This window comes from Cataglyphis hispanica, chromosome 9 (assembly GCF_021464435.1).
Source record: "Cataglyphis hispanica isolate Lineage 1 chromosome 9, ULB_Chis1_1.0, whole genome shotgun sequence".
In the NCBI taxonomy this organism is placed as follows: domain Eukaryota; kingdom Metazoa; phylum Arthropoda; class Insecta; order Hymenoptera; family Formicidae; genus Cataglyphis; species Cataglyphis hispanica.
In genome coordinates, this window is record NC_065962.1 from 1,945,225 (window position 1) to 1,967,577 (window position 22,353).

General features: G+C 45.1%; 2 protein-coding genes and 1 long non-coding RNA gene across 3 annotated transcripts in view; 1 reads left to right on the forward strand and 2 right to left on the reverse strand.

The window, feature by feature from the left end:
- LOC126851862 (phosrestin-2-like) overlaps positions 1-14,575 on the reverse strand; it is a 29,025-nt gene extending 14,450 nt beyond the window's left edge. Inside the window, exons 1-2 of the mRNA XM_050596202.1 lie at positions 14,540-14,575; positions 14,269-14,350 (exon numbers count right to left, since the gene is read on the reverse strand). Of these exons, the coding sequence (XP_050452159.1) occupies positions 14,269-14,350; positions 14,540-14,575 (118 nt within the window). The remainder of the gene's footprint in view (positions 1-14,268; positions 14,351-14,539) is intronic.
- Positions 14,576-17,251: 2,676 nt separating this feature from the next.
- Positions 17,252-18,236, reverse strand: LOC126852055 (uncharacterized). Its single transcript, XM_050596538.1, has 3 exons — positions 17,842-18,236; positions 17,519-17,764; positions 17,252-17,439 (listed from the first exon to the last, which is right to left on the reverse strand). Exons 1-3 carry the CDS (start codon positions 17,887-17,889, stop codon positions 17,422-17,424), a joined length of 312 nt encoding a protein of 103 aa, XP_050452495.1. The 5' UTR covers positions 17,890-18,236; the 3' UTR covers positions 17,252-17,421.
- Positions 18,237-20,561: 2,325 nt separating this feature from the next.
- On the forward strand, positions 20,562-21,952 carry LOC126852072 (uncharacterized). Its single transcript, XR_007687774.1, has 2 exons — positions 20,562-21,564; positions 21,650-21,952. It is a non-coding gene; the product is annotated as an uncharacterized LOC126852072 (long non-coding RNA).
- The last annotated feature ends 401 nt before the right edge of the window (positions 21,953-22,353 follow it).

A 22,353-nucleotide genomic window follows, 5' to 3' on the forward strand; every position in this document is an offset into this window, starting at 1 on the left:
AGAAAAAAGCGGAAATTAGGAAAATTAGGGAATCGACTAGCGATCCAGCTTCTAGGCGTGACAGCGGAATTGAGATTACAGTTTCCTCCCTTCCTCAGCGAACTCCTAGAAACAGACCTCGAATAATTTCTGACATTAGAATTGTCCCTCCTAGGGTCCCTATAGCTAATGTAGAAAACCCTGGGAACAACGGTAATGACACTGATAACAAGGGCACAGATGGGCTCACGGATGAGGGGGGATGAAGTGAGGTGACATCCCGAAGGAAAACAGGCCAAGTTAAAAGGTAGATAGAAATGAGGCGGCAAACCGGGCTGGAGAAATTTAGCCGGAACAAAATAAATAAATTGTTAGATGGTAAATTCAGGAACTTACGCAGACCATCGAAAACTGCGGCGATACTTGTTACCAGTTAAAGAGAGGATCTTACCTACGCCAAAATGCTTAAGAAGGCCAGAGCAAATATATCACTAGATGAGTTACAAATAAAAGCCACTAAGATCAGGAGAGCAGCTAATGGCGGCATGCTCATAGAAGTCATTGGTCCTGATGGTCAAGATCGCGCTAAAGTACTAGAAACTAAACTTAAAGAAATACTCAAGGACCAAGCCAAAGTAAGACCAACGATTAAAGGAGAAATTCGTCTTATTGGTTTAGATGATTCGGTTACACCTGAAGAAGTTCTCTTTGTTGTCGCTTAGAATGGTGAGTGCAGCGAAGACGAAATCAGGACGGGTCCAATTCGGCAGATGAATAATATGCATATTATTTTTATCAAAAGAAAATTCTTATAACATTTCGTTTTTAACCAATTTATTAATTTTACAATTATATTGGAATGTACACATGAACACATTATTTTTTAGAGAAAACTTGTATCAATATAATTATATTTGTAATAATTATACTATACTTGTGTAACGATACGACCATCGTTACGCGGCCGTCCACCCGCCGGACGCCGCAAACCGACCGCCGTCCCACGCCCATCAGTCAAGGGACCATTTGAGCGAAGGCGCTACGCGCCCTATTATAGTTTAAAGCGGTGAGCGAAAACAAATATATGATAATTTGTTTACTGTTTATAAACGGGTCGGCACACCGTACCGGAGCTCGGCTCGCGCGCTCGGGAAACCGCTCCGACCGTTTCCGAAACTTCCCGAGCCGCGGTCGGGCTCAACCGAATTGTTGGAAAACAATTATCGCGCCGATGCGATACCGCCGACGCCGGGTATAAAAAGACGCTCCACCGGCTAAAAGAGAGAATCTCATCCGTGCTCTGAAGTCGGCAAGACGCTCAGAGCAATCCGCATACCTAGACGCTTACGAGCAAGATCGAGGTTGGGAGTACTCCGCCTCTGCTGGGCTTTCCCAGCATCTCGCCAAAAGTAAGCGCTCCTACCAAACTACCGATCGTCCGGCAACTACTCAAGCGGTGGGAAATTACCCGCCACCGACGGATATTCCCGTCTGCCGAACGCTCCTGATCCGCTGCAAACCCATCCTTGCAAATCCGGAACAAATATCGCGAAGTATTTCGCGCGCCGGCATAAAGCCGCCCGAGACTCGCCATTAATACGGCAACGAAATCCGCGCGCGTAGGGCCGTGAGACCGTCCTACGCCCCGAATTTGGCAATACGCGATTCGCCAAGACGTGAGGCTCCCGCCCCTCGCGTAGGCATTACCGCGCGCCATTACAATTACCCGGCCGATAGGTGCTACCACCCATCGACGCCGGGTATCGATAATCGCACACGACCGTTCGATTTCCCGCGTCCGATCGCGCCGCTCACGAGTGCCCTACCGCGTGCACTCGAGCGCATCACGCACCGAAATCGCACCACCGCCGTGCATCCGCCGTTCCGCCTGACCGACGGACACGCACTCGCGCGTCACTCCCGGTCATCCGTAATATACACACGTTACACATATTCGATACACATCCGACACACATTGTATACACTCACAACCATACGTCCTCTACGCGCACATTCATAGATAGATATATTACATACACACATACGACACACGCCGTATACACTCGCAGCCATACGTCATTTATACGCTCATTCATACGCGATACCGCGCACACGCATCCGACGCTCATTCCATACTTACGCACTTATATATATATACACACTCACTCACCCATTGTACATATTTTCATACATAAATAAACACATTTATTTATTGTACACCCGGCTACGATACTTGCTATACCCTTCCGAGCCTTGATCCCGGCCGAGTTATCCAGCACCAGCGCTCGGGAAAAACCGACCGTTACACTTGAATGTTTACATCTATGTATTGACTCACATAATGCATATACATGTATTGAAATTATTAGAAATATTAGAAAATTTTATATTTTGTTTATATGTATGTATATCGGTATAATTTGTATTGTACACTATCCATAAACAATGAAGAATTGTACCTTATCTGTATTCTTTTACATTTAACATGTCACAGCATCATAAGATTTTAAGTGCAAAAGAATATGGAATTCTTCATTGATCATATGAAATATATTGATATATAAATATATAAATATATTTATTCTAATATTTCTAATAAATCAATATTTTAACGTATGTATATGCATTATGTGAGACAGTACATATATGTATATGTAGTTATGTAGGTATGTATACATATATGTAGTTATTACAAACATGATTCTCATATTGATACAAGATTATTTCTCTGAAAAATAATAATGTTAACTGCAATGTAATTGTTAAGTTGATAAATTTGTTACAAACAAAATGTTATAAGATTTTTCTTTGTGATACACATAATATACATAATATATATATATATATATATATATATATATATATATATATATATAATATATAATATAATATGGCTCATTTGGGTATGATAAATCAAAGCACTGTCTTCACAGATGTATTTGTTAATTACATAGTAATACATATATTTACTCAATCTTCTAATATGTCAATAGTACGAAATCATTATTGTTTCAACAGACACTGCACATTGAGAGAATGAACGTTGATCATTCCATCCAAATCACAAGATTCTATTAGCGGAGACTATAATATTGAACTCTCGATTAAAAGATTCTTGTGCTTTGTAAGTAGATTCCCTCCAGACAGTCGACGCAAGCTGGATCTCTGATTTGCAAATTAATTCGGATCTATTACTTTTGCCTACTTAAAATGAAAATAAACATGATATAATGTTATATTAATATTAAATAGGCAGCGTGACATTAAGATCTTCATTCATACAGCAATCTTACCAATATAATTGTCATCATCAACTCAGTCTTTCTTTAGGTTGAATGAGCAGTCAGAAAATACAATACTTAAAAACATTATCTCATACTGTAATTGCACAATAGTCATGCGTATGTAGACCCAAAAATGCATTATTTATAGCATACAGATCCCATTGTAAAAAAAGAGATTGATTAATGACTTGAAAATTATTAGGCTTGTTACATATACATACTCTTATTATAAAATATGAAAATATAACAGAAATATTCACTTCTAATTATAATATATTTTATTATTATATACATCCGAGAACTTGTTCTCCATCTAAATACTCACGCTCTTTCATGTAAGCAGACTTACTTAAGGGGATAGAATACTTACTTAAGGGGATCCTTAAGAGATTGGTGAACTCCGATGGGTTAGCGCCCTCATCTAAACGTAACTAAATTTGCCGATAATACCGGCATTTGTAGTTCCGCTATTATCGATAGTATTAAATTAATTTAAACATGCATAATAGAAGATGCAATTTTTGCATTGTGTTCCATATATTCAAATGAGAATATTACAATATATTTTTACTGCTTTATTTATCGTCTAGCATATGTATCCAAACATATCTAAGCGTTTGATATTAAAATATATATGCGTGTCTTTATTGCATTGAACACAATTTGAATATTGCTTACATAATAACGTGTACTCTTTTATATATTTTTTAAGAGACATACCATTTGGACACTTGTGTCCACATTTTTATATATACATATTTATGTATACATATATATAATATATTATACACGTATATATATATATATATATATATATATATATATATATATATATATATATATATATATATATGTAAATGTTTATGTATTTGTAGTATAAATTTGCAAACATTTGCAATACATTTATCTCAATCGCGATAAAATAATGAATTTAAAATATTTTGAATATTGAATATTCGAATATCTTGAATATTGTAAATAAAGAGTAGACTCCTCTATCGCCTATTCTTGTGAGACACAACCATATATTCTTTTTGTCTCTGCAATAAAGATAATCTTTGCATTGAGATTTTTTCTTAATATTTTTTTTGCATATTATAATAAGCTTTATGAATACGATAATAAATATTTATCATCGTTAGTATATCGATATAACTGATATGATCGAGAGCTCAGTATTATAAACTTTTTCACCACATAAATGTGAATGTTTACATATTAGAAGGACATAAGTACACATATTTTGAGATTTTTCCAAAATATTTTCTCCAGCTCACGAATTGATCGCCTCTGGCATTTATTTTTTAACACACATACAAATTGCATCTTGTGTGAAATAACCAGCACACGAATTGATCGCCTCTGGCATATATTTTACACACATGCAAATTGCATCTTGTGTGAAATAACCAGCACACGAATTGATCGTCTCTGGCATTTATTGTTTAACCAAAGCGCACATGCAAAACGCATTTGATATGAAAAAACAACCAACTCACGAATTGATCGCCTCTGGCATATATTTTACACACATGCAAATTGCATCTTGTGTGAAATAACCAGCACACAAATTGAACGCATATATTTTTTAACCAAAGCGCTGCGACGACTTTTCCCTTCGCAGGCTCGGAGCGCGTCCGCCGTCGCGATCTCTTCGTCGCGCGGATGTTTCGTTGCGCCGGCGAACGGGAGTACGATTCGCCGGTCGGGAGATACGGGAAAAGGTCGATCGTCGTCAAAAACACAAGGAAATCGAGAAATGGTTACACGCCAGGAAGGAACGGGATGGAAGGTGTTCCGCGCGTGCCGTGACGAAGTTCTAATACTCGCGAGAATTGCAATTGGGCGCCAGATACGGTCTTGCACGTATCAATTTTCGTCGAATACGCGAGATAAGCGCGAAAAAGACGCGAAGAAAGAAGTCGATTTCGTCACGGGCGGACTAGCTCACCTAACGGTAGAGGGGCAGGGTGGATGTTGAACTTACGCGATATGGAAGCAAGGGGTGACACAGATAGAGCGACAAACATGTGAAAAAGAAATTAAATTCGTCCAGCGTAACAAAAAGAAACAACAGCTTTATTAATTTAGAAACGGTGCGTCCGAATGATAAACCGCGATAACTGTGTTAGGCCCGGTGTCGATAAATTCGCGGAAGCGAGACTGAGTGTTAGAAACGGCGTAGCGCCATAGAGAATAAGACGCCTTTAAATCCTAGTCGAACGGGCCTGGATCCGAGCGCATTTATACCAGGTTGATTATCGGACCCCTCCGAGATCGATAGTATTTCGCTCGCTATTCCGACATGCCGTACGAGTACCTCATGCATCCAGTGTCCTTAACATGCACCGCGGAGATATCGCTCGAAACGCTCCATACACTATTACGCATTAATCGCGAATTCACTCGATCGTTAATCCACTTCGAACGATGCATTCGACACACATAAACCGAATTATTTTCACGCGAAACACACTCACACTCAACGACATACAGGATCGCGAAACACACTCACACGGCACGACAGACTACTCACATCTACCGGACTTAAACGCTAGACGGGCGACAGATTTCGCGACTATCAGATTACGCCGTATTATCGAGCCGCGATCTCCAGAGAGACGACTTACGCTGACTCTAACGCACGGTGATAAATCGAATCCGCGAAACCAATGATCCAGACGCTTCGAGGCTCGCTTCGCTTGCCGACGTGGCCGTGTCACAATCGCAATTACGCTAATGCCAACGCGATAAACACCAATAATTTCGAGCCGAGCTCGAACGCACAAATAACGCGAAATCGCGGCCACGACGGCAGAACGAAGGATTCCGATCGCGATCGCGCGTGGCTACTTTATAGCGGGATAACCTCACCGGCAACGATGCTCTTCCCTCGGGAATCTGGGGGCTCGGCAGCTTCCTCCCGTTCGGCCTCTCGAGATCCAGCCGCAATCCTTCGCAACCTCTGTGCTCTCAGCCGGGATCCCTCCTCGCTCTCGCTCACGCTATTCGCACCCGCTCTCGAATTTTTCTCGCCACGATACGTCTATCGCTTTTTCACGCTCGCGCCAGTCTGACCCGGGAGCACCGCGATCTAGAATCGGTAACGCCGGGCCAGCCGGGGATGCGCAACCGGGGTGCGTGTTATCACGGCCAATCACGCGATAACACGCGAGGCAGCCGCTTGGCGGCACGCTCATGATCGTACCGGGGGCTCGCGCACCCCCGAGATCGCGATCAATATATTTTCCACGGGGCCCTTCGGAGAGGGCCTTGGCGAGTTCCGCCGGGATCTCGGAAACGAGGAACGCAACGGTGTCCCTCGCCGACCTCCTCTTTTTCCCGCCGTGTCTCGCGGCGGTGAAGCTCCTTCGGGATCCTTCGGGATACGTCTCCGCACGGTCCTGCGTCGAGGCGCGAGGATCCCCCTCGTCCTCTCGCGCTTCTCGCCACGCTGCTGAATTCGGTGGTTGATAATTCCTTTGCTGTTTTTCTTTCGTCCTCCCGAAGGTCCTCTTCCAAGTTGTTGTTATCTTTGTTTTTGCTGCGGCCGTGTTCGCTTCTCCGGTAAGGCTCCCGTGTCGTATCGAAATAAGGAAATAATATCATAATTAAAAAATGAAATAAATCCGACAAATAACGCCCCTCTGGAGATTTCGGTACGGCTCTAATGTTTTGAGACTGGCGCGGATGCGTTTTCCGCGCTCAGCGATCGGAGAGGGATCCGACGGACGTGCGCGGGACGGCAACGTCACAGCGCACATGCAAAACGTTAAATTTACATAATTTTCAATATGTTTGATATATACTGATAATGTACAATAATTAAGTAATACTATAAAATAATAACTTAGTAATTCTGTAATGTGTGAAACATCTCAAAACATTTGGGAATATGTAGAGGAACTAAACATGTTTTACATTGCCAAGTTGTTTCACTTCTTATATTATGTTTTGTGCACACATGACTGAAACAGTTAAAGAATCTAATAATATACTGCGCGGTAACAATATACTTTCGCCGAAGACAGTTTTTGACGTCTCGAAGACGTCAAGTCTACAATGGCACATAAAATGAATGACGTCTCTCAGACGTCATTGTATGACAAGGGATTAATTCCTTATTTTTATCCTAACATTCTTATCCTTATTTTATAATATTGTCACCAAAATTATATATCATTTTTCTCTTATTTGTTTATACGTTAGTCATGCTGCTTTCTCTCTCTCTCTCTCTCTGTCTCTCTCTTTGTTCTCCTTCTCTTTCTCTTTCTTTCTCTCTTTTTTTCTCTGCTTATTCTTTATTGTATTCATTGCCATTACTATATTCTTTTATTTGTTTTATTTTTATTGTTTGTATTCTTCTTTCCTACATGATAATAAATTAATTTATTCATCTTTATTTTATAGAGCATAAATGAAACATTGTATACTTGTAAATAAAAGTATTATATATGTGTGTGTTTTTGTAACATAAACATTTGTTGTATTTAACTGTAATAAAATAAAAAAAGAAAATAACTTGTATTGTATATTTCATTTATGTTGTATAAAATAAAAATACATAAATTTATTTATTTATTTATTTACGTGTAGAAAGATAGAAGAATAAATATTGAACTAATATAAAAATATAATAATAGGAATGAAAGAATAATAAATGAACAAAAGAAGAGAAAGAGAGAGAGAGAGAGAGAGAGAGAGAGAAGCGTAAGTGAATGTATAAGTGAATATGCGAGAAGCATAAAACGATACGTAGTACATAGTGAGCGAGCGATTAGAAAAAGACAGAGTGTATGATTGAAAAAAAGATAGAGAAACTGCAATAATGTTAGTGTATGCGTACTTTGCATACGTGCATTTGCTCTACACACATGAAAGAGACGAAGATAGTACGAATATGTCTGTCTTTGTCATGTAAGATTGCAGCTCTGTCTATCGCGACATCACGCAACTAATCTACTGAGCGGTTTTACTCTTGAGCCTCGATCTCGCACACACACATATGCACAAAAATTTTAGATTGCATTATCTTTTTTTTACAATGCTTCTAAACTCATTTCTCTAAGTTCACTGGTACTCTTTGATGAAATGCCAAGTCGGATTGTTACTGATTAGGCACGTGCAGATTACAAATTTTTTGTATTAAATAAATGTTGACGGCAGAAGCCGATAACTAAACTGTAATTTTGTAATTTTTTTCACTTTTTATATGAAATCATATCTACCCGAGTACGTTATTATATATACTTTAATTATGGAAAAGGGTTTATCGATATTTATAATAAACAAAAAGATTATGCACATTAACTTAATATTCGCGTTTTGATCGATAAAACAGACCTTATAGATCCCCTTAATGTCACTTCGTATAAAAAGCAAAAACTTACAAATATATATGTATACACATATATATGTTTGATACTAATACAAATACGATAATGAGATATTAAGATAGTGAAATGGGAGGTTAGGATATCTGACACATACGTGCATAAACATCATCAAAGTTAGCCCCCTCACTTTGACTATTATTAATTTTTTTTCCAATTCTTTGGTAGTTCATTAGTAGTGTTTGGTATCGCATTTAAAATATTTAGTAGTTTCCTGTTTTTTTAGAAAAACAAATAAATTTTTAATCTTTTTTTAGCCCCCTCACTTTGACTGTCATGGGTTTTTTTTACCAATCATTTGGTCGTTGATTGCTAATGTTTGGTACCGCATTCAAAATGTTTAGTAATTGCCCGTTTTCTTAAAAAAAATTGTTAACAAATTTTTAATCTTTTTTTAGCCTTCGAATTGCAAATCATTGACTATCCAATTAGAGCAAAGTATCCAAGTAGCTACTTCATTCCGATTGGATGATAGACAATTTGCAGTACATAATCCGAATCCAATACGGGGCTGCAAAGCGTAGTGTGGAAATAAGTTTAAGCTGCTTTGCTCTAATTGGTCACTTTGCACCAATGGAGAAGAGGCAAAAAGAGATTGAGAGATTGAGAGGCTAAAAAAAATCCATGACAGTCAAAGAGGAAAAAGCTAATAAAAGATTAAAAATTTGGTAATATTTTTATAAAAAAACAGGAAACTACTAAATGTTTTGAATGCGGTACCAAATACTACCAACAAAACGAAAAACTACTGAACGATTGGTAAAAAAAAAAATTCATAATAGTCAAAGTGGGAGGGCTTTGGTGAAGTGTGCAAGTAAGTAATGTCAGATACGAGATATCATTAAAGATCTTATGGGATTTAGTGTGACTGGAAAAAAAATTTGCTGTTATTTTAATCCATCCAGTTATTATCAAAAATGTATAAATTTTTTATGTAACTGCTTCAAGAACAACAAAATAAACATTTTATTGTAAAAGTAATGTTTTATTCACATATTGCAAAAATTTACTTACCTACAGTAGGCAAACTTTTCAAGTAATATACTAATTCCAAATTCTATAAGACCATGAGCCTTTAATGACATCTTGTCGGTATTTTTAATAATAAAATAATAACTGAATTAAAATAACTGTATGAATTAAATAATTTATCTAATTATTTTCGATGTAACCAAACGGCCGATAATGTCAACATTCTCCAGTTACCTCCGGGACCGCTGGGCCGATTTGATAGTCACAAAAATTTTTATTTTCCAGGACCACAGACGAGATACTATTAAAGACAATCAGCCCGGAGGTAATTGGAAAATATTTGTCAGTATCGGCCGTTTGACTACATCGGAAATAATTACATGAATTATTAATTTTGTAACGATGCATCTATCCATCGTTCCCGACACGTCGCCCGTCGGAAGTCTGCCGCCCGGCGAACATCAGCCGGGCAAGGGCAGAGGCGCTTAGCGCCCTATTTTTAAAGCTAGTGTTTATGACAAACACTGTTTGTCATAAACAATCGAGCGCCGAACGGCACAGAACGTTTCCGGCGAACGTCGAACGCCGAACGCTCAACGTCGGAGGCCCCACGTCGTTTCCCCCACCCCGAGGGGGATGTGAACGGCGCGGGTGTCGCGACCGCTCCGGAAGGGTATAAGAAGCCCTACCGACCACCAGATCGTACCAGACCGGCACCTGAAATCCGCTCGAGCAGTACGCTCCGAGATAATACCAGAAACCGATCCAAGCCGTCGAAAGACAGTGAACCGGAGGTTGAGTTCGCAGCCTCCGTCGAGTATTCTCGACTAACTGTTTTAGAGACGACTCCCGTCTTAACCTCCGTAAAGGACAGAGAGTGAACGAGTTCGCCGCTTTCCTCGAGTATTCTCGAGCCTGCACGATCCGAACACCTGACCATCCGAACTCCGCACAAAGACGCATCCCACGATCTTCAGCTGGGAACACGCGCCGCGTCACCGATACCGACGCATAAGAACGACTGCAGGCCTGACACCCTGCAGTCCGCGCCGAACACCCGGCCGCGCCTCACCTCGCGTAGCTCGCACGATATCGCTCAACGAGATATCGGAGCATTGACACGCATTGTTAACACGCGCCCGCCTTACCGCGCGTACCTCGCGCCTACGGGCACACATATCAACACGCGCCCGTCTCACCGCACGCGTCCCGCGCCACGAGCCGGGCCCTTTAACGAGACGCGCAAAAACACTCTCGGCCGGCGGCACAACAGTGCGTTACTATTATTATATCGATTCATAGAACGATTGTAAGCTGACCATTGCCTTCGAGTGGCAAATAAACGACGTATATACCAACTCACGTCCAAGTTGTGTTTCAACCCCTTCACGAATCCTGATCCCGATTGCGCAGTCCGCGCACTCGAAACCGCACGTGAAGCGGCCCGTTACAATTGGCGCCCGAACAGGGACCTGTCCGTGAAACACAATTTTTTTTTCTTTTCCCTCGAGGCGTGGTTAGCTCGGACCGCCCGTCCGCTATGAAAACGTGGCTATATACGCTCTCGAAAGAGAAGCTCGCCGCGATCGCCGCCGCATACGACCTCGACACGACCGGCACGCTCGACGAGATCCGTAGCCGGATGCGCACATACGTCGAGGCGCCGGAAGAATTCGAGGAAACCCGCGGTTCACACTCGACGCCGCGAATCGAGGTGCAGCCACCAAGCACCCCCACCGACAGCACGCCGGACAACCCGATCCTCAACCAACTGAGGAAATGGGGACGACCATTTGACGGCCGCGACCCCGTGAAATTCCTCGAGAGGACCGCCGACCTCCGAGAGGAATACGGATTCTCCGGCATGCAACTACTCAGGGGTTTGTCCGAACTGTTACGCGGCGACCCCTTGGCATGGGCCCGCAATAACCGGCGCGATTGGGAGACCTGGGCGGACTTCTGCCGCGCCTTCCGCCGCCGATACCTCCCGCCGCGCTACCAGGAGGAGTTGGAGCGACAGATCGCCGATAGGCGACAGCGCGAGGGCGAGAAATTCGCGCCATACGCCGACGCGATGATGACAATGATGCGCCGCGCCGGGGGGTTCACCCGCGAACAGAGGCTCACGCGCATATACGCAAACATGCGCCCCAAGTACAAGGGGTACGCGAAACGTCGCGATATACACGATCTCGGTGATCTGCTCGAGGAGGCCACCGAGTTTGAGGGCATCGAGCAGGAGGCCCGCGAACTTCGAAAAACGCCGAAAGGCGTCGCGACCTCACCCGCCGTGGCCGCCATGTACAGCTGGGAAGAATGCTGTTGGCGATGTAAGCAAAGGGGGCACACCCGGTTTGATTGCAAGCGCCCCCCTCGACGGTTCTGTTCACAATGCGGGAAGGACGGGGTCCTCACCAAGGACTGCCACCCGCCGCCGGGAAACGCCAACCGTGTCGGGAACACTACGGCCGACTCCCGGACGACCAGCACAGCGTAAAATACACGCCAAGGCCGCACCTGACCGTCACGGTCCACGGGCTCTCCATCCATGCACTTCTGGACTCCGGCTCCGAACTATCCTTCGTAAACGCCGAGACGGTCGAGAAGATGCAGCAGCGGGGGCTCGAGACCACCCTCACCGAAAGCCAGATTCAGATGGTCGACGGCACGCATGCCGCGACGCAAGGCCATATCCGAGCGCTCTTCTGCTTGCAAGGGCGCACGTACACGCACATGTTCACCATCCTGCCGTCCCTCCGAGAGGCTATGCTCATCGGAGTGGACTTGTGGAGCCGATTAGGGCTGAACATCGCCCCGCCACGACAATCACACCGCCAGCAACAGTATCTGACCTGCGGGATGACCGGCGGCCTAGCCACTCGCACCACCGAGGAGGACGAACGATTACGCGAATTCCTGGGAAGCGAACTACCCAAATTCCAGGCCGTCACCGGACCAACACCAGTGGCCGAACACCAGATCCGCCTGAAACGCCAAGTACCGATTAAACAACGATATCGGCCACGCAATCCCGCCATGCAGGCCATTATCGACGCCGAGGTGGAGGAGATGGAAAGAGCCGGAGTTATCGAACCATCTAGAAGTGCGTGGAGCTTACCCATCGTGGTCGTCCGGAAGAAGGACGGGAAGCATCGCTTCTGCATCCACTTCCGAAAGGTCAACGAAGTCACCGAGAAGGACGCTTACCCGTTACCACAAGTCACGGCCACGCTAGACAAACTAAGGGGGGCCCGATATCTCACCACCCTAGACCTCAAAAACGGTTATTGGCAGGTGCCACTCGCATCCGAGAGTCGGCCGATCACCGCGTTTACCGTACCGGGGAAGGGGTTAACGCAGTTCCGGGTTATGCCCTTTGGCTTGCACTCCGCGCCCGTCACCTTCCAACGCCTGCTCGATTCTGTCATCGGCCCCGCGCTCGAGCCGAACGTATTCGTATATCTCGACATCATCGTCATCAGTCGAACATTCGAGCAGCACCTTGAACTGCTCGCCGAAATTTTTCACCGCCTCCGCGCCGCCCGACTCCGCCTGAACCCAGAAAAATGCCGCTTCTGCGTAGACCGGCTCAAATATTTAGGGCACGTCGTCGATCGCACCGGAATCCACATGGATCCGGAGAAGGTCAGCGCGGTAGCCAGTTGGGCGGATCCGCGATCAATCAAACAGATACGACAATTTCTGGGTATGGCCTCCTGGTACCGGCGGTTTATCAAAGACTTTTCGACCCTCGCCGCACCCCTCACGCGTCTAACAAAAAAGAACGCTCGCTGGACATGGGAGGAAAACGAGGCGACAGCGTTCCGACGACTAAAAGACGCACTGACCACCGCACCCGTACTCGCATGCCCAGACTTCAACCGCCGTTTCTTCTTGCAGACCGACGCGAGTACCAGCGGCCTTGGAGCCGTCCTAACACAATACCACGAGGACGGGGAACGGATGATCGCCTACGCGAGTCGCACCCTGACCGGCGTCGAGAAGAACTATAGCGCGACGGAGCTCGAATGTCTCGCGGTCATATGGGGCATCCGTCGGATGCGTAATTACCTAAAGGGCTACGCCTTCACCGTTATTACCGACCATCAGTCACTCCGCTGGCTCCAAAGATTGGAGGCCCCGACCGGCCGCCTCGCCCGCTGGCTATTCGAGCTCCAACAGTTTGATTACGATATCAAATACCGCCGCGGCACTCTCAATCTTGTAGCCGATGCTCTCTCTCGGCAGCCAGAAGTAAGCGCGATTCGGACCGTCCGATGCCGCTGGTACACCCGGATCATGGAGGGAACGCGCCGCGAGCCCGCCGCCTATCCGGACTATCGGATTAGGGAGGGCGAGCTGTACCGCCACGTGTTGCACACCTTGAATTTTAAAGACAATTCCACTGAAGACCAGTGGAAGGTGTGCATCCCGCGCGAAAGAAGGACGGACATCCTGCGCCAGTTTCATGACGCACCCATCGCCGGACACGGGGGGGTCGCTAAAACGATCGCCCGAGTCGCCGAACGGTGCTACTGGCCCGCGATGTTCCGCGACATCGCCCGATACGTCCGACAGTGCCCGGGTTGCCTCGTCCACAAGCCGTTGCAACAAAAACCGGCCGGGACAATGCACGCGACAGACATAAGCCGCCCCTGGGAGCACGTCATAATCGACCTCGTCGACCCGCTGCCCCGATCCCGTCGCGGCCACACGTGGCTCCTAGTAATGCAGGACCGCTATTCGAAGTGAGCCGAGCTCGCGCCGCTCCGACAAGCCACCGCCAAGGCAGTAACCAACGAAATCACAAACCGGGTGATCTTGCGACACGGCCGCCCCGACATCATCATCACAGACAACGGAACGCAATTTAAGTCTGCACCCCTAGCCGCCCGTCTCCGCGCGTTTAACGTGGAACACCGTATCGCGCCCGTACACGCCCCGCATTGTAACCCGGTGAAACGCACGAACCGGACGATCAAGACGATCATCGCCCAATACGTCGACTGCGACCACCTGGAATGGGACGAAGCGCAATTATAACGGGCCGCTTCACGTGCGATTTCGCGTGCGCGGACAGCGCAATCAGGATTCGTGAAGGGGTTGAAACACAACTTGGACGTGAGTTGGTATGTACGTCGTTTATTTGCCACTCGAAGGCAATGGTCAGCTTACAATCGTTCTATGAATCGATATAATAATAGTAACGCACTGTTGTGCCGCCGGTCGAGACAGTGTTTTTGCGTGTCTCGTTAAAGGGCCCGGCTCGTGGCGCGGGACGCGTGCGGTGAGACGGGCGCGTGTTGTTGTCTGTGCCCGTAGGCGCGAGGTGCGCGCGGTAAGGCGGGCGCGTGTTGACAATTCGTGTCAATGCTCCGATCTCTCATTGAGCGATATCGTGCGAGTTACGCGAGGTAAGGCGCGTATCGTAAGAGGTCGGGTGTTCGGCGCGGACTGCAGGATGTCAGGCCTGCAGTCGTTCTTATGCGTCGGTATCGGTGACGCGGCGCGTGTTCCCAGCTGAAGATCGTGGGATGCGTCTTTGCGCGGAGTTCGGATGGTCAGGTGTTCGGATCGTGAAGGCTCGAGAATACTCGAGGAAAGCGGCGAACTCGTCCACTCTCTGTCCTTTACGGAGGTTAAGACGGGAGTCGTCTCTAGAACAGTTAGTCGAGAATACTCGACGGAGGCTGCAAACTCGTCAACTTCCGGTTCACTGTCTTTCGACGGCTTGGATCGATTTCTGGTATTATCTCGGAGCGTACTGCTCGAGCGGTTTTCAGGTGCCGGTCTGGTACGGTCTGGCGGTCGGTCGGGCTTTTTATACCCTTCCGGAGCGGTCGCGACACCCGCGCCGTTTACATCCCCCTCGGGGTGAGGGAGACGACGCGGGGCCTCCGGCGTTGAGCGTTCGGCGTTCGGCGGAAACGTTCGGTGCCGTTCGGCGCTCGGTTGTTTATGACAAACAGTGTTTGTCATAAACACTAGCTTTAAAAATAGGGCGCTAAGCGCCTCTGCCCTTGTCCGGCTGGTGTTCGCCGGGCGGCAGACTTCCGACGGGCGACGTGTCGGGAACGATGGGGGGATGCATCGTTACAAAGCTTTAATAGCCTTCTTGACGAATTATCTGAATCCATCTCACATCGCGTCAATAAAATTATTATCGGTGGGGATTTTAATTTCAAGGCTAGATTATGGGGTGCTGGCTCCATCGACAAAAAAGGACTTAACTTGACTAGATGGGCGGCGGAGCGGGATTTTAGAATTATGAATCAGGGAGACAGACCGACATGCGTTCGCCCTCAGGGCTCCTCTATTGTCGACTTAACCTGGACCTCACCGGATTTAATTAGATTTATGAGAAATTGGCGAGTTGAGGAGGAAGTTGAGTCCCTGTCAGATTACCTCTATATATCTTTTGAGCTGAGCACAAAAAGCTTTTCCTCATCCTGTAGTAGGCCCCTATTTACAATGTGGTGCTGTAGGAAGTTTGATGGGGACCTCTTCAGCGCAGCCTTAACTTGGAGAGGTTCTCGAGTCAACCGATTCTATGGCTCAATGGATCGATTCCGTACTGGCGGAGGCTTGCGACGTTGCCATGGATCGGATTGGGCCTAAAAACCGAAGAGGACTGTTTATTGGTGGAAAGATTCGGCAGCGATTATCCGACAAGACTGTTTTAAAGCCTGACGTCGTTGGCAAATAGCAAAGAAGAGGAAAAAATCGCAAATAGAAATTGATAAATTTGAGAAAACGTATAAGCTGAAACGAAAGGAACTTTGCAGGGAAATCAACCGGCTCAAGTCAACTGCCTGGCAGGAACTCATCGACTCCATCGATGATGACCCCTGGGAACTTCCGTACAGAATAGTGCTCAGGAAACTAAAAGCTTCATCACTGAGTCTGTCGGAAAAGCTCGAGGAGGATCTTCTTGATGGATTACTGAACTCATTAGAAAGATGCATCCCACGATCTTCAGCTGGGAATACGCGCCGCGTCACCGATACCGACGCATAAGAACGACTGCAGGCCTGACACCCTGCAGTCCGCGCCGAACACCCGGCCGCTTACGATACGCGCCTCACCTCGCGTAGCTCGCACGATATCGCTCAACAAGATATCGGAGCATTGACACGCATTGTTAACACGCGCCCGCCTTACCGCGCGCACCTCGCGCCTACGGGCACACATATCAAAACGCGCCCGTCTCACCGCACGTGTCCCGCGCCACGAGCCGGGCCCTTTAACGAAACGCGCAAAAACACTGTCTCGGCCGGCGGCACAACAGTGCGTTACTATTATTGTATCGATTCGTAGAACGATTGTAAGCTAACCATTGCCTTGAGTGGCAAATAAACGACATACATACCAACTCACGTCCGTTGCGTTTCAACCCCTTCACGAATCCTAATCCCGATTGCGCTGTCCGCGCACACGAAAATGCACGTGAAGCGGCCCGTTACAGCTTCTCAGATCTAGACTGGGAGGAGCATAAATTGATATTAATAAATACGGACCATAATTTAACGCGATAAAACGAGAGCAAACACAAGCAAACTCGCAGTTAGCTCTAGCGCGTGTTGGATCAACAAATATCGCCGCTTTGTCTTTGCTGACAAACCAATTTTCGATGGTTGCAATGTAATTAAGTTCTGAAATTAACAGGATACCAGCCTCAGTTTTCTTACCATAATGGAGCAACAAGTCTAGAGAAGGTTTGCTCATATTGACATTCGCCTGCAGAAATCTAGTTGTCATCAATTATCATGCTTTTTCCGGCTTCCGGGTCCGGTTTATTCGCAGCAACTCTTCTAAAATTAGTTCTAATTATATTCAACTTTTGATCTGCTTTACACATAAATGATCCAAGCCGATGGTCAGGATTTTTACCTTCTGAATCACACACCTTACAAAGGGAGGAAGATTGCAGTTATTTGCTAGGTGACCTTTCCTTCCACATTTAAAGCATAGACCGCTAAAATCCTCTTTAGATGAACAGGCGAGTCTAACGTGCCCGTATATCCAACATTTGAAACATTGGACGGGTATATTGTCGAGAAGCTCAACTCTAGCCAACGTCCAACCAATCTTAATTTTCTTTAAATTGGCGACTTTCAATGCAGCATTCAAGGGGCACTGAACCCAAATTGTATACAAACCGTTATTCATCTGCCGAATTGGCCCCGTCCTGATTTCGTCTTCGCTGCACTCACCATTCTAAGCGACAACAAAGAGAACTTCTTCAGGTGTAACCGAATCATCTAAACCAATAAGACGAATTTCTCCTTTAATCGTTGGTCTTACTACCTTGGCTTGGTCCTTGAGTATTTCCTTAAGTTTAGTTTCTAGTACTTTAGCGCGATCTTGACCATCAGGACCAATGACTTCTATGAGCATGCCGACATTAACCGCTCTCCTGATCTTAGTGGCTTTTATTTGTAACTCATCTAGTGATATATTTGCTCTGGCTTTCTTAAACATTTCGGCGTAGGTAAGACCCTCTCTTTAACTGGTAACAAGTATCGCCGCAGTTTTCGATGGTCTGCGTAAGTTCCTGAATTTACCATCTAACAATTTATTTATTTTGTTCCGGCTAAATTTCTCCAGCCCGGTTTGCCGCCTCATTTCTATCTACCTTTTAACTTGGCCTGTTTTCCTTTGGGATGTTACCTCACTCCATCCCTCATCCGTGAGCCCATCTGTGCCTCTCCTATCAGTGTCCTTACCGTTGTTTCCAAGGTTTTCTACATTAGCTATAGGGACCCTAGGAGGGACAATTCTAATGTCAGAAATTATTCGAGGTCTGTTTCTAGGAGTTCGCTGAGGAAGGGAGGAAACTGTAATCTCAATTCCGCTGTCACGCCTAGAAGCTGGATCGCTAGTCGATTCCCTAATTTTCCTAATTTCCGCTTTTTTCTTAATTAGTTCACTAATTTGCCGATTAATATTGATCTCACTAATTATTTTGTTTTCTAATCCTTTTTTATTTTTATTCTTATTTTTAGTTTGTGGGTCGCAGTCCAGTCTATAGGTCTTTTAAAATGTTCAGTTGCCGAATCAACTACGCGAGGTTCCATGCACTCAGGTAAGTTCGCAGGTAGGTCGTCCGTGCCCGTTCCAATGTCCACCGTATCGCAGGAAACCTCCTGGTTACCTTCCTTGTTTTTTAGTTTCCTCAATTTCCATTCAATAATTCTTTTAACGTTGACGGCGCTTTTTTCTCCTTCTTCCGCGTCATCTAATCTACTTCTGAGCTCGTCCACCTCTTTCCTTAGATCCTCAACTAAATTTTGCAGCTTTTCAATTTCTTTCTCCTTAAGAACTTCCTTGAGCTTAAAGCTTTGGATTTGTGAGGTTAATTCCTTATTTTTCAATTTTAGGAACGGTGGATCACCAATAGCCTCCGATTTATAAATAAGGGTGTTCATTACTTCTTTAGCTTTTTCAATCTCCTTCCGCAACTTGCCGCTAATGCTACCCTGAATATTTTTACTCTTAGCGCGCATGCTCTCAACCCTAGCAAGGTTATCCAAGCCCATGGCTCCAACATTAATGGCACCCATGATCCTCAATTCTTGAGAAGCAAAATCCTTGTCCGTTTCCTCTTCATCCGAGGAAATAAGACTGATTCTCTTTGTTTTATAAGTTCTCTTACTGCTGCTGGTTTCAGGACCAGAGCCGTCAGTGGACATATTGTCCTGGAAACCTCCAGACGAAGATATCCTGCTGTTGTCCGCCCCTAGCTGTGGTTTCTTTTTCCTAGGCCTGAGTGGCTTAGGAGACACCGAAGCCAGTTTTCGAGTGACAGCACCTCTCGGCTCATCTTCATCACTGGATGAATTGACACCAGGAGATTCACTTGCCTTTCTTTTAATCTTCGGAGCCTCCTGAATTATTGACGAGGTCGGTACTTTGCTCGGTCCAGGTATAGCCGAACTGTCCACCTCCAAATGTCCAGAACAGTCAGCAAACTCCAACTCCAGGGGGTCCCCCAAATCCAGGTCAGCGATAGCAGATTTATCCTTCCCGCCCGCTGCCAACAGGGGAGTAAGCCCTACGCTCGATGAAGACGGGTGGGTCCCAGGGACTGTAAGACCTACGCGCCTGTCGCTGGGGTTCCGATCCCCCTGCGACGGTAACATATTTTCCAAATCCTTGTTCAAGTCCATTTCGTGTATGTAGTGGTTTCTTATTCGGGGTATCCTTTCCCTAGGACGGCTAGCTTCACCACGCCTATGAGCCCGTCCCGCCCATCTATTATGCGAAGGTCCAATCAAAAATCCGTTCTTAGTTACCCTAGAGCTTGCAGAGTTCGTCATAGTGGTGTGTGACGCCAGTGCCAGCGATCCATTAACCCGAGTGATCAACATCCCAGGTAAGTCCAGAGTTTCATCCGGAAAATATTCCCGAGGATCCGTGTTACTGTGGTGCATAATCCATGTTGATTCAGAAAAACTACTAGAATCCCCCAAATAGGGACTAGTCTCCGTAACGTTCCCAAATTTGTCATTGGCACCGTCATCAAGGGGCCCCATGCTGATGAAAAACTCTTGTAGAAGATCAATCTTCCGATGCAGATCCTGAATTATTATATCCTGTAGATTGATTTTATGTGCAGTATATATCCGGATCAACTCAATGTTGACCGTTCTATCGTGAAGATCCTCAACAAAGTCAATGGCTGTGTTGATTGCATAATGCAATCTGGATTCGAGCTCTTCGGAAGCTTCCTTGAACAGTGCTAATAAAGTTTCAACAACCCGATCAAAATCCTGCTTTGTGCTAAACTTACGGGTTTCTAGGGAATTTTCACACACCATACTAGCTGAGACAACGTCTCGGTCCGATAGCCCTTCGCCGGATGACGATGGAGGGGGGGCAAAGGACCAGAGGTCCTTCCCCGCCGAACACTGGAAGCTCCGAAAATCCCTGTGTTAGTACGTTTAGTTTACAGTTTTGTCCTGCCATAGTATATTAATATCCTTACATTAAGTTTACGTCTGATCAGGTATGACACATTATACAGTTTTTCACTAAACAACTACATGTTTAGCGATAAGCTGTCTCGCTCGATAATGTTAGTACAGATTTTGCGTACCGCTTTAAAGAATAACCGATAGCATGGCCCGCTTGGTCAATGCCTCCATCTAGCAGCCATCAAAGAGCTGTTATGCTACTCAGTATTTACTATCTATGATCACAAAATTAATGCTACAATAAGTTAGCTTTTAACCCATCAAGATGACGCACAAGCGCATTCCACCGGCCAATCAGGTCCCCGATACAGACGAAGACGGCTTCATGCGCTAATTATAATACTAATTTCGCTAATTTTGCTAATTTAACGTGGTGTCACAACTTATTTAGCATTTATTCATACATTATCTTCATTATCTTTATCCCTAGTCAGTGGATATGGCAAATAACTAGAGAGGTGAGCCCCCATACTCAAGGATCCACAAAGCAGCATTACGTCCGCGAAGGGAACCGACAAGCGCATCATGGTGGCCAATCACTAAACACCCTGTGCCATATCACGACACCCATCGGGGGAACATTCCCGCTGTCATGATTTGACAGATATCCACTGACTCCAAATTCTCGATTCCACGCTTTAATATCGAATATTTCCGCGATCCTAGACTTAGGTGATGTTCTCATTCTTGAATGGCAAACATAACGCAAAGTTTACCATTCTCATGCTCAACTAATTCTCTCGGCCAATCAAGTCAGCCGGGGGAAACAACCGCCATCTTGGTCAACCAGCCAATCAGCTGCCCGACACATGGAGAGCCTCCATTCACATGAATACTTCGCCCGGTGTCTTCACCTCCGACCTCGCATAACCGCAAAGTAAACGTCAACAGACTCACGTACCTGGCAGCTGTCAGCAACTCTCCGAATCTCGTATTCACCACCAGTTCCAGAGTATATTTGTAAAGGATAAATAAATAAATGTACACCAAATATTCTCTTTATTTACAATTTCATTGTTCAGAATAATATTCTTATTCCTAATAGGAGTGCTGTGCCCCTTCACCTTTAACGCAGAACTTTCCAGCAGGGAACCACACATATAGGATCCAGACAGCGCAATAGACAGTCAACGCCATCAATACCCCATAGGACAAATTCGGGCACACTACATCTCCAGACTATCCATCCTACTGCTCCAAATAACCATGCGAGCATGGCCCCGCTGCGCAGGGAACAATACCAGAGCACACACCCATACATGGAATCAACAGCATACATACATAATATAATATCCTTATTATGTAATTTATCACCACATTCTTATTAAATATATCAATGATAATTATGCTTTGTCTCGTTTATTAAATTTATACTCTATCTTCATTTATAAAGTTGCCCATTAGAGTAAAATAAAATAAAATAATAATTATTTAATCAATCACTTATTAAACACACTCGATTCATTAAAGACAAATTCTATAACTACAATCCAGGATTCATGATCTAATTTAGCTGCAGTTATTGATTCTTAGGATCAGCAGCATATAAGCATAATGTCCTTGTTAAATGATTTACAACCAACATCCTTACATAAATATATCAATGATGATAATACTTTGTCTCATTTGTTAAACTTCCACATTAGAGTATAAGATAGAATAATAAAGTTAAAGTTATAGCGTAGTTATTTCACTAATATTATTTGCATTTCAAATCCCATCAAAAGAAATTATACTCTATCTTCATTT

Excerpts from the sequence above, each read along its gene's own strand:
- LOC126852055 (XM_050596538.1), bottom strand. The coding sequence starts at position 17,889 with ATGATTCGGTTACACCTGAAGAAGTTCTCTTTGTTGTCGCTTAGAATG. Across the intron at positions 17,765-17,841 it reads CTTTGTTGTCGCTTAGAATG|TGCCCCTTGAATGCTGCATT; the intron begins GTGAGTGCAGCG and ends ATTTGGGTTCAG.